At 46.1% G+C, this 17,373-nt stretch overlaps 1 protein-coding gene and 1 long non-coding RNA gene across 2 annotated transcripts in view; one reads left to right on the plus strand and one right to left on the minus strand.

The window, feature by feature from the left end:
* Positions 1-17,373, plus strand: part of NTRK3 (neurotrophic receptor tyrosine kinase 3) — a 221,475-nt gene that overhangs the window by 189,360 nt on the left and 14,742 nt on the right. Inside the window, exon 17 of the mRNA XM_051628321.1 lies at positions 14,823-14,981. Coding sequence (XP_051484281.1) covers positions 14,823-14,981 — 159 coding nt within the window. The remainder of the gene's footprint in view (positions 1-14,822; positions 14,982-17,373) is intronic.
* The window catches only part of LOC127388616 (uncharacterized), a 69,202-nt gene that overhangs the window by 7,954 nt on the left and 43,875 nt on the right, over positions 1-17,373 (minus strand). The gene's annotated exons all lie outside the window — the stretch shown is intronic.

A 17,373-nucleotide genomic window follows, 5' to 3' on the forward strand; every position in this document is an offset into this window, starting at 1 on the left:
TCAGGCCCTGGAGACATGTAGCACATGTCTGTGAATAGCTACATTTTGGAAAGAGAAAGCGTTGCCCTCTCATCTATGATTCTTATTCACCATCAGAGTGCCATGCCCAGCACTAACATGACAGCTTCCCCTTGGCAAAAATGTCATGGTAGATAATGCTTTAGTCATATTTCTAGCTATCATCTACAACCCTGTTGCTTCTTTGTATTTTTTTTTTTCAGCCCTGAAAGCCTGATAATTAATAAACTCCCTTAGCTTATCCTGCACCATTTGCTCCCGCAGAAATCACAGCATTTGATCTTATTAGCAAGTAGGAATTAAAGAATTTAAATTACTCAGAGGGAAAAAAAGGAACATAACCACTTTCCCCATGCGTCTCTTCAAAAAAAAAACAACCTTGTGCTGTTCCCTCATAAAACCCAAGTTCTGCCCCCTTGGCTTGACAGAGGATGGGAATCCCAGACCAGTAAATGCTTGGGCTGAAAAATGCTTCCTGCTCTGCTATTTGTCTTCTGAAAGGGAGAGCTCAGTTAGGTGTATGGAGAAGGATAAGAGTCCAGAAGTGAGACCCCAGTCTTGGACTGGGCTGCAAGTCCCTTCCATGCTATCAGTGTCTTCTGTCACTATAGGAAATTCAGTTAAGTCCTTCTGTGCCTCAGTTTCCCATTGTTTAAAGGTGAACCCTGCTCCTCTTCACCGAGGAGATTCACCTGAAAAAAAGATTGCAAGGGACTCAGTCATTATGGTGCTGTCAGACAGGTAAGTACCTTAGAAATAGGAAACTTGTGAGCAGAGACTTTTGTGGTACTGGTTCAAGGAGAGTGAATTTTGGAAGTCCTCAGTAGTTTTCAAATGCAAAGAGGGAAGCAGGCAGGATCCTTGTACCCCTGTGCTTGTTATGTTCAGGATAGGCAGATCCAGAAGGGAGACCTGCTCCACCTTCTTGGTGATGAGAAATGTTTAAATCTGAGAATGGAGACCCTCTAACCATCAGGCAGGTACCTACATGCTTTGCCTTTGTGTGCCATCAGTAGAACACTGCATCCCTTCATGCCCTTAAAAAAATAAATTCATTAGGAGTAGGGAGGGCTGGAAGGGATTCCTTGGATCATCAAATCCTATCCCCTATTACATCAATCACATCAGATTTATCCTTTTCATAATCAAGCATCACTATTGAATGTGCTCCTAAGGGAAGACAATCCCAGAATCTCATCGCTTTAACTCGTAGATGCTTCTCATTTCCAGTCTGTGCTTAGTCATGGCCTGTTTGTTAAGCAGTGGGTACCTGGCACAGGAGCAAGAAATTTAACACACTTTTCTTAAAATAACCACCCAGAAATCATACCCACAAAAAAATGCTGAGCTTGCAAAAGGGACCACGCAAGGTCACATAATGATAATGGGGAGGCCTGAGCTCACATTTAGCTCTCTGCCTAGAACAGACTTTACATCATCACCTGCCGTTAATCTTATATGATCCAGCTGAGGTACAAGGCAGAACTACTCACAGAACACAGGAACTCCTTGGCTATTCTTCTCCATAATGTACATTGTGTAACCCTCTGTCTCTTTTTGCCAGGTATAACTAAAAATTTGACTGTTCTTCCCTTTCTTGGCAGCCTTTTCCATGCCGTTTATTACTTTACTGTACAAGCCATTACCTCCACAGCATCTCTGAGAAGTCAGTGAGTTGCATTGCCCTGTTTGACAGGGTAGGAAATGAAGCACAGGGCAATCAGCCATATCAACCCATAGAGCTGCAAGGCCAACTTTCCTCCTCCCAAATGCCTCGTGTTTATTCACTGCCTTCTTATTCACTGCAAACCATGCAATTGGGGCCCAGCCAGAGGAGAGGGGCTGGTGCAGCAGTTTGCCTTCTGGCACACAGTGTATGTTGCATGCCATGGAAATGATGGGATACTCCAGACCCATTACTTGCTTGCTCTACAGTCATGTCCAGTTAGTTAATCAGAGTGTGCAGTGAAGGGTTGCGGAGGAAAGAAACAGGTGAGTACAGGCAGAGGTGCAAAATCCCTGTGCTACCTGTTGCAGCAGCAATTAGTTGTGACCCAGCCCACAGAGGGCAATGGCACATGGAGTGTACTCACTCAGATCAGGTCCCTGCCATGCAGCGTGATCAGCCAGAGTGACTGAGGAGGAGGAGGAGGAGGGCTCACGTGAAAAAAACAGGTTTGCAACTAGGATGCCAAAATCCCATATTTGCTTATTTAACTTGGCAGGTATTCAAGTAAAACAGACATGGAAGGGAGGTGTCAGAGCTGATTTTGGTACCAGCATGTGGGATTTTGACTTTCTATTTCAGTACTCCTGCTTGGAAAAGAAATACACTCAGAACCCCTTCCCCTCCCCCTGCCCCTCTTTTAAAGCACTGTTTAAATGTCGTAAGAACCTTACAGTGCCCGCCTCAATGTTCCTAACAAATTAAAATATTTTATTAGTCTATAATCTGAAAATCATTACCCTGTTTACTATAAAAACCTGATGCTCTCCAGAGGGAACATCAGCAGGTGTAAAATGTGTGCAAATAGATTTTGTTGCCATAAAGGTACCAGGGGGCAGGCAGCCCCCAGCCCTGGGGCAACAGGCTGTGAGCATGGGAGGGAATGAAGTGCTTCTCATAGAGTGGGGAAGGAGAAAGTGGAGCTGATGGCTGGTTTTCCTGGAGTTTTACAGGGTGAATGCCCGAGGCTGTGCCTGGCTGGTTTGGACGGTTTCAGAGGAAGGTGTTGGTGCTGTTCCCATGCAGGTGCCCCACAGGGAGGGTAAGGAAGTGCTCTAGCCAGCTCGCCCCCATCACAGATGAGCCGCTCTGAACCTCCAGCCCATCCTCTTAAGGCAGACAAGGTGGGTGCTTGTTCTTCAGCATCCAACATCTCTCTGGTGACCTTTTCCTCCTGCAGATGATGCTGGATGAGTCCCTCAGAATAGGCAATGCTAAATGCAGGACAGGCAGGCAACAGCTGCACCCAGGTCTGAGAAGGCAGACAGCCCCAGACAGCCAGCCCCTGGAGCAGCTGGGTGACAAAGTGGGCCCTTCTTTGGCCAGGTGACACCAGACAACTCCCAGAGCAGTGGCTCCTGAGCCAGTCCTTTGTCCCGTTGGTTACCCCTCAAAAGCTTGGGCAAGTGTCAGGTGGTTCAAAGATTAATTACCATTTAACCAGCTGTATTTCCACCTCTGCAGAAGGCTGCAGTGGAAAAGACAGAAGTACTGGGATCATTTACCCAGGTATTACAGAGCAGATTACCCTGTACTTACAAGGTCACCAGTTACCACATAATTAGACCTGATGCAGGGAAGTCTGCAATAGGTTTCCAAAGTACTCTTCCTCCTGGTGTCAGAGAAGCAGAGGGATGGCAGCAAAGTGCAGAATTAAACCTTATTAGGTGCATATAAAGCTGTTGAATAGTTTAAAATTCAAGCTGGGGGAGGTGCAGTGAGAGGGAAGCAAGGTCAGCTGTACCCATTAGTGAGAGGGAGGGAAAAAAAAACTGGAGCAGTTTGTCTAGGAAATGCAAGGAAGCCAAAACAGAAAAAAAGACTTCTAGGGAGCTACATGTGCCTGGGGGCTGAATGGCAGCAATGGATTCATCAGGGAGAGCTTTGCCAGTGGTGGAGGACTCTCCTGAGCCCCAGAGCTGCACGGCCACTGGCTCCTGCCCCATGGGATGGTGTCCACAGGGCCACATGGATGCCCCATGGGTCAGGACAAGGGGTGGGCAGGAGGACACCCTGCCCATGCCGGCTGCCTCCCTGCCTCTTGCTCCAGATTGTCATCCTCTGTTTTTCACACCCACCCAAATCAAACACCTACTCATGGAGCATTTCAAAGAATGACAAATGACTTTGATTATCAGGCACAAAGTCCAGCAGCAGCTCATCACACCTCTCAGGTGGCTAATAAAGCACTGAGCTGGTTCTGATCAATATACAGCAAGTATCACTGTAAAGTGAGGTCGTGCCTGCCCCAGGCCACATTACATTTTTGTCTTTATAAACCCTGTCCTCATTGAACCAAACATAGTCACTTGTGGGGTGGCAGCTCCCCTGCAAGCCTGTGGCTCTCAGTGTGCCAGTGAAGCAAATGCCTTTCTGAAGCCATCCATGTAAATAACCCAAGTCAAAGAGCAAAACTTGTGCCTCTACAGCAGCAATTATTTAAAATACTCTTTTATAACGTGCCCACATGTCCCTGATTCAGCCCCCACAAAGAGTATTCATAAGGTCAACAGCTTGTGGAGAGGTTCAGCAGCAACAAAGACCATGCAAAGCAATTAATTGCTGAGAATAGAAAAACCTGTATGTAAATAATTTGTCTAAAGAATGATGAGAGTGGGGAGATGTGCTACCTGATTGCAAATATTTACAAAGTTGTGAGCCTGAAGGTTAGAAAATGTTGAGAGAAGTAGGTAGACGTTAGCATAGGGATAACGTGGTGAGGCTGGGGCTGGGGAAAATCAGTGTGGCAAGCAGGAAATTTCCATCGTGTAGGCAAGATTTGCTTGTTTTCCTGAGGGAGTCTGTGGGTGGCCCCCTGGCATGTTTGGATTGGCACCCACCAATACCTTAGCAAATCCTTTAGAGCTCTCAAAAAGGAAAGAGGGCAGAATGGAATTTAATAGGTTTTTTTGTTTGTTTTTTTCCATCTCTACTCTTTGGGCTGTAAAGCTGCTTCATACGCAGACATGCGTGTCATTGCCTGTGCATGCTGCACACACGTACCCAACACTCTTGGACTAGAGCAGCTTATCCAGAGGCAGTGAAGCCAGCCAAGGATTCAAGCCCAGCATTTGTAGTCACGTTTCTCCTTGAAGTAAATGCTCCAGCAATGACATAATTGAGGACTGTCCTGTCTGCTCAGCATATGTCTGCAGGGGTCATTTATCCCATCAGACACTGTAGAACATTAGTGGTTTCGTTCGACTCGCTTTCTCCTTCCGTCCTTCCTCTTTGTGGCTAACCCTAATGGAGAGCTGGTGTCTAGAGAGACATCTAGGAAAACTTGCCTAGTTCAGAAAGCTGACCATCTACAAGCAATCCTGTATTACAGCAAAATGTGCCCTACTGGGTGGTGCTGGGTTTGTGAAATGGTCCCAGCAGGACTCACACGTGGCGCATCTGTCTGACTGCAGGAAGGGCAGCAGAAGGCAACCAGTGATATCTGTGATGGCCACTTAGTGCTTGAAGGCTCTAATGGCATCTGGGAACCCAGTTCCTGTGTTTGTGGGCTTGCTTATTTACTTATACTCCTGGCTAAATGAAGTAGGGAGGAAGAATTTTAACACAGTGGTTAAAATTCATGGGACTCCAGCAACTCTGTCCTCCTCAAGGGCATCCAGGAAACTTGATAAAGAGTGGAGGAAAGTTCAATACACAGAAAGTCTCAGGTGGAAAAATAAAGAAGAGGATACAATGATTGAGTCCTTCAAATTTTCAAATTCAGCCTGTTTTCCAGCAAAATCTTGCCAACAAACCCCAGCCTCATCTGCTGCATGTGCCACCATTTTAGCTATCACAGGGTTTAGTTCTGCCACTTCCCAGCTTCCCAGAGCTGCTGCTGCCCTCCCAGCAGCTGTGCTCAGATGGGTGCAGTCGCTCTCTTCTCCTGTGCCTGTCCCCCTTTGGCTCTTGGCACCATCTGCAGCCTCTCTGCATGCCACAACACCTTTTGACAGGGATAAGAAGGGCATGTCCAAGGCAGCCTCCCCTATGTTAGGTCTCGGGAAGTTTAGCCATTAGCATCATATAATCGCTGTGTCTCTGCCTAACTCACGTGGTGGGGTTTGACTGTGCCATGAAATGCAGCTCTCCACTCAGCAGTGCCAGAGCTGGCACAGCTTTCCCACCGGCACTGATGAGTTTAATCACATCATTAGTAGGTGTGACACTGCAGCCTCTGATGATGAGCTCTTTATTTTAACACGGCTCGCAATGTGTTTGTCTGAGATGCCATCTGTGCCTGTGCTGCCTTCATTAGGAGAGGAAGCGTATGCATCTTCTGAAGTTGTTCTATATTTCTGTGATGTTTCCCTGCTGAGAAACCACTGTTCCAACTAGAAGGTGAGAACTCATACCTGAAGGAAAGTACCACCACCCAAAATGCTGAAACAGGCCAAATAAACCATTAGGAAATGCACCACTGGGAACCGTCCTCAATTGGCCTACAAGAAACTGGCTAGAAGGATCCATCCAGCTATTTATAGCTGAAAATTTTTCACCTTGGTAAAGCACTAAGGCCCCATCCTCTAATCTAAAATGCTGTAAGTTTTCAGGAAAGCAAGGAACAGATTTTTGTTTTAAAAACACTTTCCATTTTTATACCTCCATACCATGGTTGTGCATAGAAGTCTCTGGGTTGCCTGCTCAGTTTTCAGGTATAAAAAAGATACTGTTAAGATTTGTATGGGCAAATCTGAGCACCTAACCATCCTCCTCCCCCCTTTAAAAACTCTGTACTCAGCTATCTATTGCTACAAGATGCCCCTTGATCAGCCAACAGGCAGCACGTTCACATTTGGTCTCTGCTCCTTAACAAAAGTCACAAATGACAAACCAGGCAGGAGCTGCCAGCTCACAGGTCAGCTGCACATAAAGGGACTTTAAAGAAAGTTCCCATGCCCTGCACTGTATTAACTGTCTGGCTATGTGCTGCCAAGCCTGTGCTCAGTGAATCTGACATTAACAAGAAATGGATTTCCAAACAATCCAGCCTAATAAATTTTGAATATTATTATGATTAATGTCAAGGCAGTTGAACTGATTATCCAGCATCCCGAAGTTAAGTAATGGAGCCTTATCTAAATCATGTACAGTCGTCAGTTAGGAATGGCTCTGGCTGCAGACAAAGATGGAGCATTATTGGTTACCCAGAGGGGAGTCACTGTCAGGACAGAGAGAGAGGGACGATCGAAAGGGAGATTATGAGATACCAATCTGAAAGCATTTTAGCATAGAGAGATTGCACATGCAAGTGCTTTGTTGGTCCTATTTCCTAAGCTGCTTTTCTTGGGCCATTTTGAGCCTTTGCTTGTATATCACCAGGTTAAGATTTATTGGGCAAAGCTTCCTACTTTCAGAAGCCAGGTACTGAGCTGATTTTCATTCTCTGCATTCCAAAAGAGCAGAACCCTAATAGATGCATTTCTTGCATCATCATGGTTTAAGGCAACCTTTATCTGATTAGCTTTTGAACAGCCCAGATGTGGTGCCCATCCTGTGACTGTTGCACAGGACTACAGAGGTCACCAACTGCACACACGTTTCTGAATAGGTGCCAAATGCCTACCCACAGCCAAGCACTTGAAATCCTAGGAAGCCACTGGATCTCCCACCAGTGCATCCTTCCCCAGTGCTACCACTTTCCTCTGAGATCCATGTGGGGTCTTGTTGTTCTGAGCCACAATAAGCTTTCAGGAGGTGGCCCAAGGGATCAGAGGGCTGGTCAACTCTCTTTTACCTGGGGAGGCTCTAGAATCAACTAAGACCTGCTCGGACCTGGTGGTGGCCTCACTGACCTCTTTACTAGATGCTTTGCAAACTACAGCTGTTCTGTTCCCATGTCTCCCCAGCTGACTGATGCATGGCTCAGGCTTCTCACAGTTTAAGTCCTGGTGTTGGAAATAATGTTTTTTGGAGCATTTACTTGCATGACAATGAGGGCCTTTGCTCCTCTGCAGGCTGGTTGTGCAGCCCTTTCCTAGCAGTGGGTGTTGCTGCTTTGAGTTGGTAGATTATTGGCAAACATAACTAAAAATATATGTGGGATTACTCCTCTGCTTCCCTTTTTGTAACCACCTCTGCATTACCTCTGGCATTTTTAGGTGGCAGATAATATAACCGAGAGGACTCTTGGGTACAAGCAGCTCTTAGAGCAGCAGTGATTTATCTCAGGCCGTTTTGAGGTAGCAGAATTTACCTCTTAGCTACAGCCACCCCTCCATGTGTGCCCCCCCTCATTTGCATAAGTAATTGGCAGCTTGTTAATGGCTCATTAGGAATGCTGAAAACCGTGGGATTAAAGCACACACAGTGGAGCAAAGATGAGGGGAAGGGGGAGAAAAGGCTGAGGTCCCTGCTTGCAAATCACACCACTTGATTCACTGTGATTCAGAATTGCAGGTCATAAAGTAACTAGATTGTTAAATGAAGTAAGGAAAAACAATGTCAATGGCAGGCTTTATTTTTAGACTCATGTTTAAACACAGTATGTGCATCTGGGGGGAACAAAGAGTCCCTTGCCAAACAGTCCTACTGACAGCAGGAAGGCCTCAACCCCTTCTAAGTTTTGCATTAACCCTGCCTGGTCAGTCTTTCCCTGATCCTGAACAAGTCCATCTGGCTCCTTACATCACCTCAGGACAGGGATGTTTGGTTCCTTTCCCAATGCTCTCTCTGGGTAAGTCCAACCCTATCCTCTGGCAGCAGGTGACCTGCATCTCCCCTGCTCTGGGCAAGGCTGGGACACCCAGCACAGCTGCGTGCGGGTACTGGTTGCTTTGTGCATTCTGTAAAGTCTCCAAAGCCCCTTTGTGATCCCTTGTAAATTGCTGTGAGATGTTTTCAGCCACTGCCAGAGCCTGCAACAGAGGAGATGGTTAGGTCCAGAGAGAGGATTAGGAAAGGATCAGATCTGCCATTCCCTGGAAGCGGAGAAGACACAGGTGGAGCTCTGCCTGGTGAGGACACAAGAGGTCATGTGACTTAAATTGTTTGACGGAAGCTTTTTGGGTTTTGTTGACTGGTTTTAAGTTCACATTCAGCACTGGCTATGAAAGCAGGGAGAGCAAAGGCACAGGACCTAAAGGCAAGGACAGGGCTACGCTGAGTCTGCAGTGATGGCTTTTGGATCACTTGGAAGAGGCTCAGCCTGGGGGTGGTATGGCCATGACGCATGATGCCTTTCAGTCAGGAGGACACCTTGGGGATTTCTTGAGGCCAGAGGCATTCTGGCAATAGTGCAGCCTCAGATATAGCGACCACACTTTTTTTTTTTCTGGATAAGCTGAAAGGAAATGACAGATACAGTGCTTGGGAATCACATCCACTCACAACTTGCGCTTAAATTCAGCTACCTCTGATGTAAACTTGGGTACTTAAGAGCCTAGAGTAAGGTGACAATTAAAAGAATAAAGTGCAGGACAGCTGATGTTCAGCAAAGCTCAGCTCTCTCTGGCATGGCAGCGTTAATCCCTCTGCCTTGCAAAAGGTGCCCAGGATGTCAGGACTCACACACAGGCAAAATAATGATGCATCTGATACAGAGATGTCTCTCAGTGCTGCTGGTTTCACCGCTGGAGGCAGGGAAGGAGTTTCTCCTCCTGGAGATCCAGAAGCAAGTACTGCCCTTTGCCTCACCACTGAGAAGCCACCTTCACATGCTGATCTGTCAAACTTAAAAGGCATGGGTCTACTGCAGTTGTGTTTGTTGTTCGTTTTACTTTGAGAGTTCGACTTAGCCAAACAGAGAAGCTTTTCCTGCTTCTTGCTTGCATTGCCCTTTTTTTTTTCCTTGTGTCCTCTTGGGTGACCCAACCACCTGTGGCTCTTACTCATACAAAGCTGTCCAGAAGTGCTGAATAACACATCCTGCCCACAGCAGGAATTAATGTGTCCTGATGGAGACATACATCTGGCTGCTGGGGGAAGGTTCAGAGCTAAGTATCTTCCAGGGATCACCCACCTCCTAGAGCTGAGGTCTAAAGGACATATGTTCTGGCTGGGATGACAGCCAGGTCTGCAATTAAAGAAGATCCCAGGTCATCCCTACCTACAGCAGCAGGAATAGAGACACCAATCAGAGAATCTGTCTTAGCACTAGGTCATGTGGATTGAGTGTTGAGTGGATTTTTCTGGAGAGAAACAATGCCAAGGTCTTCACTACTGTTCCCTGAGTCTGTACAAACTCAAATGTCTCAGCTACCTGCACTTAGATGTGAAGTTCAAATAATGCTGCATCATATGATGACACCTAAGGTGGTTCTTCTGACTTCCCCAAGGCAGGAGCAGAACCTCCCTGAAGCATGCAGGGACCAGGAAGAATGCTATCAAATGATTTGAAAAGCAAATGTCAAATGACTAAGGAAAACAAAAGCACTGATCTATTATTTTGTCTTATTTCAAAGTTGGGAAGGAAACTGCAGAAAAAGGAAAATCAAACACAGCCTTGAGTATGCCAGAGACCAAATTCTGTTCTTAGCTGAGATCCATGAAGCAACCTTCAGCCATGAGCTCAGCAGCTCTTCTCCTAATGCTACTTTAGGCTACAGCATAGAGCTAGTATGTGAGTAAGGAAGGGGGAAACAGGGCTGCCTACCAAGAGCTGCCTTTAACATGTTAGGAACCGGATTCCCACCAGTCCAAAGATCTCATGATGGTTTTTCAGTACTGCTCTGGTCTTGATTTCCATTTCTCTGTTGGTGGCCAAAACTGTGGGTATATTGCACAGTCTCCACCATACCCTGCAGCTCCCCTACCTGCTGCTGTACTGACAAACTCACTGGGGATAACATGTTATCTTTTGCCTTCCTAATCAGCTGGATGTCATTGAGAAAGCTGGAACAAGGAGAGTTTTTTTTCCCCAGACACCAGCTTTCCTTGGTAGCAGACAAACCTTGAGCCTTATACTCCTACTTGTACACAGCACTTATATAGCTTTACATTGTCAAAGAGCTGTACTAGCATTAAGTAATTATCTCTCTCCCTAATGGCCATTAATGCTGGCCTTTCACCAACCTCCCCCAGCTCCCTGAGGTTCATATCTAATAAGCAATAAGCTGCTCAAAGGGAGTGGCTGGTTATCTTGCAAGTCTACTGGCTCGGATGTGCAACGAGGGTTCAGAGCAGAGGCCAGGTGCTCTGGAGTATCAGAAAGATGGAGCTGTAGAGCAGGTCATGCACTTGGGAGTACCCATTAGAAAGTGATGGAAACAAGTAGGTGATACTGCAATCTTGAAAGGGAGACAGAGGAAGGAAACTTTGGCGGCTCAGAGGATATGAACTGATTGCTCTATTTATTACCAGGACAGTACTGCAAACTGAAAGAGCAAGGCACTGGCAATAACATGCCAATGTGGGCACAGGGAATTGATCTAGGGAGAGAAAGTTAGAGAGCTAAAAAATGTCAAGCGACGCTAGACAGCCCTGGCAATGGGATAAAGAGGCCACTCTGCAGGTCTATGAAGCATTAAAGTAAGAAGGAGAAAGGGCAAGTTTGGCAGCATCCTAGGATTTAAAGGGAGCAACAGAAGAGGATTTACTTGCCTTTTTTGCTTGAAAGAAAATCCCTCTTCCATTTTGTGAAATGTCTGTGGAGGGAAGATGTTGCAGTACCACTGTTTGAGGACACATCACTCCTAGGGGCCTTTAGAAGATGAACCTACATGGTGGCTGGACTCCCCTATCCCTGGCTCCCAAGGGGAATAGAGCAGGGTGGGATGGGAAGATGGCATGACTGTTTTAGAAAAGACTCAGATGTAGCATGATCCTGACAAGCATCAGTCCTGTGTGGTCACTTGTTTCTGAGACCTGGCAGGCCCAGCTCTGAGCAAGCACAGGCTTGAATGAAGCAAACTTTCATCTTCTCTCTAAAGACATGATAACTTGGTTCTTTACAGAGCCAAGGACATGCCATGTAAACTAGATTTGCAAAAGAAAAAGACAGCATCCTCTTATTTTAGCCTGATTTAATAGCATCATTTTACTTTAAAGCTTTTGGCAACAGCTGGTCCTGTAAAAGAGGTATGTAGTGGTTGGAATCATATGCAAGTCTATGCTGGTGTAGAACCTACCACAGCCACTACATGTTACGTAAAGGATTTCTGTTACCCTGGACACACTCTGCTTCCTATGGCATCAGTAGCAGAATCCCTCTACTCTCAGCTCTAAATAATTGTCCACATCAGCAAATAAAGGGTACAGCTGCCTGCAGACCGGGAAGTCTTGACTTAGTGTTCACTTACCACCCAGCTTCAGAGCAAGCTCTCTCCTTGCCTTTCTGCATCTGTTTTCTCATCTGTTAAATGGGAATTTTAATCCTACTCAGTTTGCATTGGGAGCAGTATGGCATAGCCAAAGATGATGCCTACAAATGTAAGTCAGCCTTATGTGCTAAGCTAGACATTGGAGTGGTTTTATGTTACAGTTTAATTGATGCCTGTTCTGCTTACAGCTAGCTGGTAAGTGCAAGACTTACTTAACATTCCCTCTCAAAATGTGGCATCTTCTTTGAGATGCAAAGAACACTTCCTTATCTATGAGCATAGCTGAGCCTTATTTTTTGATCCATTCACTTCTGAGAGCTGCTTAGGTTTCCCCCCCCCCCCCCCAAGAAGTAGTTTGATTGTTATTAATTATCATTAATAATAATTACTATTAATGATCAACAGATTAATTTTTTTAGTAAAAGAGATGTCTCACAAGACATACGGGGCTGAAAGGAATGCTCTGGCCATCTTTGGACTCTGAAAATATGAGCTAAGCCAAGACTGTGTTGTCACAGTCTTGGCACAGCCATTGACTGGCAGCACTTCACCAGGATGTGTCTAGAGGAGATCAAAGACCTCTGCTTTATTTTATTGGAACTGAGATGGAACTACTGGCTTCTCTGATTTGTTTTCTGGTCCAGATTTTCACGAGGTGGAAATCAGGGCCCTCCCATTCAAGCAAAACTGCTGTAATACTGTTTGTGTAAGCTGGGCACCTGGTTCATAGACTCTGAACTGCTGTAAGACCTGTTCAAAGGGGAGTTAAGAGTGCTCAGTATGTTGTACTACCTGTAATCTCAAATCATCCTGCAAGATTCTAGATATTGCAAATCTAGAGTGCTTTGCAATACATAATAATTTTGAGATTGCTGGAAAACTGAAGAGTTAGTGGTATTTAAAGGAGAACAGGAAAAGCATTAGCACAAAAGAGTTTTTGCAACAATTAATGTTGATGTATATCATGTTTTGTTGAGAGCCTTTCACAAAGGCATCTGAAAGCAACTTGTAAAAGCTGGGAATGCTGGAAAGAGCTAAAATTGCAGCCAGGGTTTCAAAGGAACAAACAAAGAAAAACACATTTCCATTTCCACTATGAGAGAACATTCTTGGAAGTTCAGAGAAGCAAGCTGAGAACAGGCCAGCCAAGCCATTTCCCAACAGGAGGTGCAGAGCTGCAACAAGCTTTTTATCTTCATGCATCACAGTTCTGAGCACCTCTGCACTTAGGAAAGAAAGATGTTTCTGAGACCTTTAAAATCCCTTCTCTTTTATTGTAGGACTAGGCAGTCTTAGAGTTAGAAAAAGGGCTGGTTTGCAGACCTTGGAGCAACACTGCAAGCCTGGTTCCAGATTCTGTCAGACCCCAGGAAGTCTGACTCACACCTTCCATGCATAAAGCCTGCTAAGCACCATACCCACTTCACACCTTATTCAAACACACCTCCCCAGCACTGTCCCTCTTGCTTCCAAGCACTGCAGTGTGGCTCCATACTGACCCTTCCCCACGCTCATTCTGCTTTAGTCAAGCAAAGAAGCCTGTGGCAGGCTGGGAAAACTGGCAGCTCAGAGGAGAGCTTCTCTTTGTACAAGAAACATTTTCATGCAAGCAAACGCAACAATCTCACCATTTCGAACAGCCATATATATGCTGGAAACCTAGATACCAGATACATTCTCCCCTGATATGTCATAGGACCAGACAGATTTTTGTCTGTTTGGTTCAGTTGCAGTGCTACAAAGTTATTAGCACTTACTTTTTTTTTTTTGGTGTCCATAATGGCACAGGCAATCTTCCAGGCAGTACCCAAAAAGGACTCTTTCTCATAATCACTAAAACCTTGCACACTTTGCCCTCTGCAGAAATGAGTCCTGGAGACTTGCAGCCATGCTGCTTCTAGCACCTGCTGGTCTTATCAATAAGCTATTTCTCCACAGATGGTGCTTCTTATGTAGAAGGATAGAACAGAGAAAAACTTGTCCCGCTCAAAAGCACTTGTTTAAAAATCTCTAGAGAATCTGAAGATAAATCCATCTGCTTTCAAACTGCATGTATCCTGCAAACCTGCTGGATTCACGTGCCCTAGTGAAGGGTAGACTCTGACTAGGAAAGGACCTTTCCCTGGCTTGGAATTCCCCAACGGGACTTTGCTCATGGGCTCCTCCATTTCCAAACTCTCCAAAGGGGCCGGCTTTCCTGCCTCCCTTAAATGCTGGGCATATCCCTGCCTGTAAGAGCCTGCTCTTTAAAAACAGACCGCCTTTTTGCAGTGTGGTCCTGCAGTCATTTACATATTCAAAGCACTCTTTGAAAAGGCCTGTAGCAGTGTTTTATGAGCACGAAATCTTTCATGCAATTAGGTGATGTGCAAATGCCTGTGCATGGCTTTTAGAAAAGCTTACTGAAGAGGGACAAACCTCATGCTGTGTTTCTGGTGGGTGCCTCAGAGCACCCAGGCCCTACAAAACTCAGCACAGTACTTTGCTGAACACTGTTTCTCGCCTTGCCTCCTGCCTCATCAGACTGTAGTGCTGGAGTATACACTCTTGGAGTTTTGTCATTTGATTTCTTTACAAGCCCATTTTGGGAGGAGGGGACATCATTTATCTTGATACATTTCACTCCCTATCCATCATGTTAACCAGGTGGGGTTGGCGGGTAAGCCCATGGGCGGTCGGGGAGGCAGTGGCCAGCCCAGCTTTTTTGAACAGCTCCATGTTGATGTAGCTCACAGGGAAGCCCTGAGTTTGTCCACATCACGGCAAGGCTGACCCCTTCCTCATCACTCAGATTTCTTTGTGCCTTTGCCCTCACCCAGGTTGGAGGACACACTATGCTGCCTATCCGCTGGATGCCTCCAGAGAGCATCATGTACAGGAAGTTCACAACAGAGAGTGACGTCTGGAGCTTTGGGGTGATCCTCTGGGAGATCTTCACATATGGAAAACAGCCCTGGTTTCAGCTCTCCAACACAGAGGTACAACAGTGCTGAGACACCTCAGCTGAAAACTGTACTTTTTACTCTCTCTCCTTTTCAGATTGCTTGCAAAACAGTTTGTACATAGATGGTCCCCTCCTTGGCACTCCTGTGGCTCCATCGTGGCACAAGTATCATTATCCCTATTCATGAGCTGGAGAAACTGAGGCATGCAGGAATCAAAGTGCTCTGCTAAAGCCATGTACTCTACTGGCACATCCTCAGTCTCTCCTAAGTTCCTGACATTGCTCTATAACAGTCACATCCAATAAAATCCTGAGGTGCTGCCAGAACAGAGGACACCTAAATTATTGCTGGAATCCAAGTTATTGCCATGTCCTGCATTCCCTCAGCTCTCCTTTTCCTCACTTTATAGCTGAGGCTCTTATTGAAGTCTTCAGTTTATGAGAAAGTGCTTGAAGCCTGTTATATAGCACCTGGCACATTTTTGTGGGGCTTCTTCCCACAGGGAAATCTATTACCTGGTTTGCCCCAGTTCATTGAGGGTGGGACCCAAGGAGCTGGTTCATCCTTGTTATCTATTTGAATAGCAAAATTGCAGCCCATCAGCATAAGGCTGTGCTGTAAAAATGTTGAGGGAAGGCTGGCTAGGATTAACAGAGTGTCAGAACTAAGGTTTCAGGCACATCAGCAGAAATGCATTGGAAGATTTTTGCTCAGAATAGCAGGGGGTATTATAGAAGAGGAACAAGATGCATTGAGATAGCAGTGTGTGGGAACCTTGCACGTTTTTACCCTACTGTGTATCTAATGGATTTCAGAAATGTCACCTTTTGTAATGACAAATGTGCATTTTCTGCTTTCTGGATACAGATCCCTTAATTAAGTGAGTTGCAGAGATGGCAAATCCAAGGTGTTGCTTTACAGCTCTAATACATTCGTGTGCTCAATGGGGCCTGACTGTATATCCCAAAGTAGCACACACAGACATCTGAGAGACACAAACAATGGAATCGACAGCTACAGAAGTTATTTGTCATGGTGCTTAATGAGCTGCTCTTGCATTTCCCTGGGAGGGTAAATACAAACACACACAAATGAGCACATGTAGCTTGTACATGGGTGACAGGCATGCTAGAATGTGACAGCTCAGCTGCCCCCATGCATTCTGCCTCAGTTCCCTTTGCAGGGCAAGAGGACTGAGAATTGTCTCCCCTAATCTTGAGGGAGGAGGACTGGATAAAATCTGCATGAATGCATCTGTGTTGGCTTTTCTACCATCCATAGAAAACCTTGATTTTCCTTTTCTGTTGCTGTATCTACTTCTTTCTGTGAGCTGAAGACTTCTACCCCAAACCACACTATCCTGGTGGAAGGCAGCCACGTTAGCTCTCATCTGGCCTATTTTTTACAGTTTGTAGAGAGGTGGGCAAAACCTGGGTGGCTGCAGGGGACGGCCACATCCACCAGCTCCTGGATGATGAGGCTTTAGAGCAAGTCTCAGCATCAGCCTGGCTGCAGAGGCCCATGGAGGGGCAGGTTGAATGAGTCTGTGCTGGGCTCCAGGCTGCCAGTACTGGCCCTGGAGCAACCACCAGGCTGGCCGAGCACTGTCCTGCTTGGGGGTGGGCATTAGCAAGGCTGAGATGCTCACTCCTGCCTGTGGCAGCCACATGGCCTCATACCCACACAGCGTTTTTAGCAGGTCTGTTTGAGACCTTGCCTGAGCAGAGGGATGAGGCAGGGCACCACCTCATCTGAAAGCCTCAGCCAGTCCATTAACTTCTGTCTGTGCCCTTCCTTTGTCCTGTAAAGAAAGAGCCCAACACGGGGCTCCTGTGCATGTCCAGGGTGTCCTGTCAGAAACCATAACTCAGCTTCTCCCACAGGTCACCACTGCTGGCTGCTTTATGGTGATGCAGGCTTCTTTCTCTGCAGGCTCTATCTTTCTCCCCCAGTTATCAGCAGGTCCTAATCTGTCCCCTCTGTATTTATATGCAAACAGCAAAGCGATAAGTATCCATTGAGCTGTGTGGCAGGAATGTTACTATTCATAAATGCTAAATTCCAAACAGCCCTTGCTGGGTGGCTTCCTTCCACACACTGCTTGGGATCTGTGTTTATCTGCAGAGTGGCAGGTCACTCGCACGCTACAATGCTGGGACTCATCAACTCCAACCAAGGGGGCTGACAAATCATAACCCCCTTCCCTTTGCATCCATTCCTCTGGTGAGCACAACACAAACAGGCACTTAGGGGCATCCTTTCCAATGGCATCCTACTGAGGAGACTTCAATGCTGTCCAAGAGCTCACATTTCTCATTAGCAGCACTGGCCTGACCCAAACCAGAGTGTTAGCACTGCATTTTTTTTTTCTCCATCACAGATGTTATTTGAGATGAAATTTCATTCTTTCAGCTGCTTTTCTGTG

Source organism: Apus apus, chromosome 10 (assembly GCF_020740795.1).
Source record: "Apus apus isolate bApuApu2 chromosome 10, bApuApu2.pri.cur, whole genome shotgun sequence".
Taxonomy (NCBI): domain Eukaryota; kingdom Metazoa; phylum Chordata; class Aves; order Apodiformes; family Apodidae; genus Apus; species Apus apus.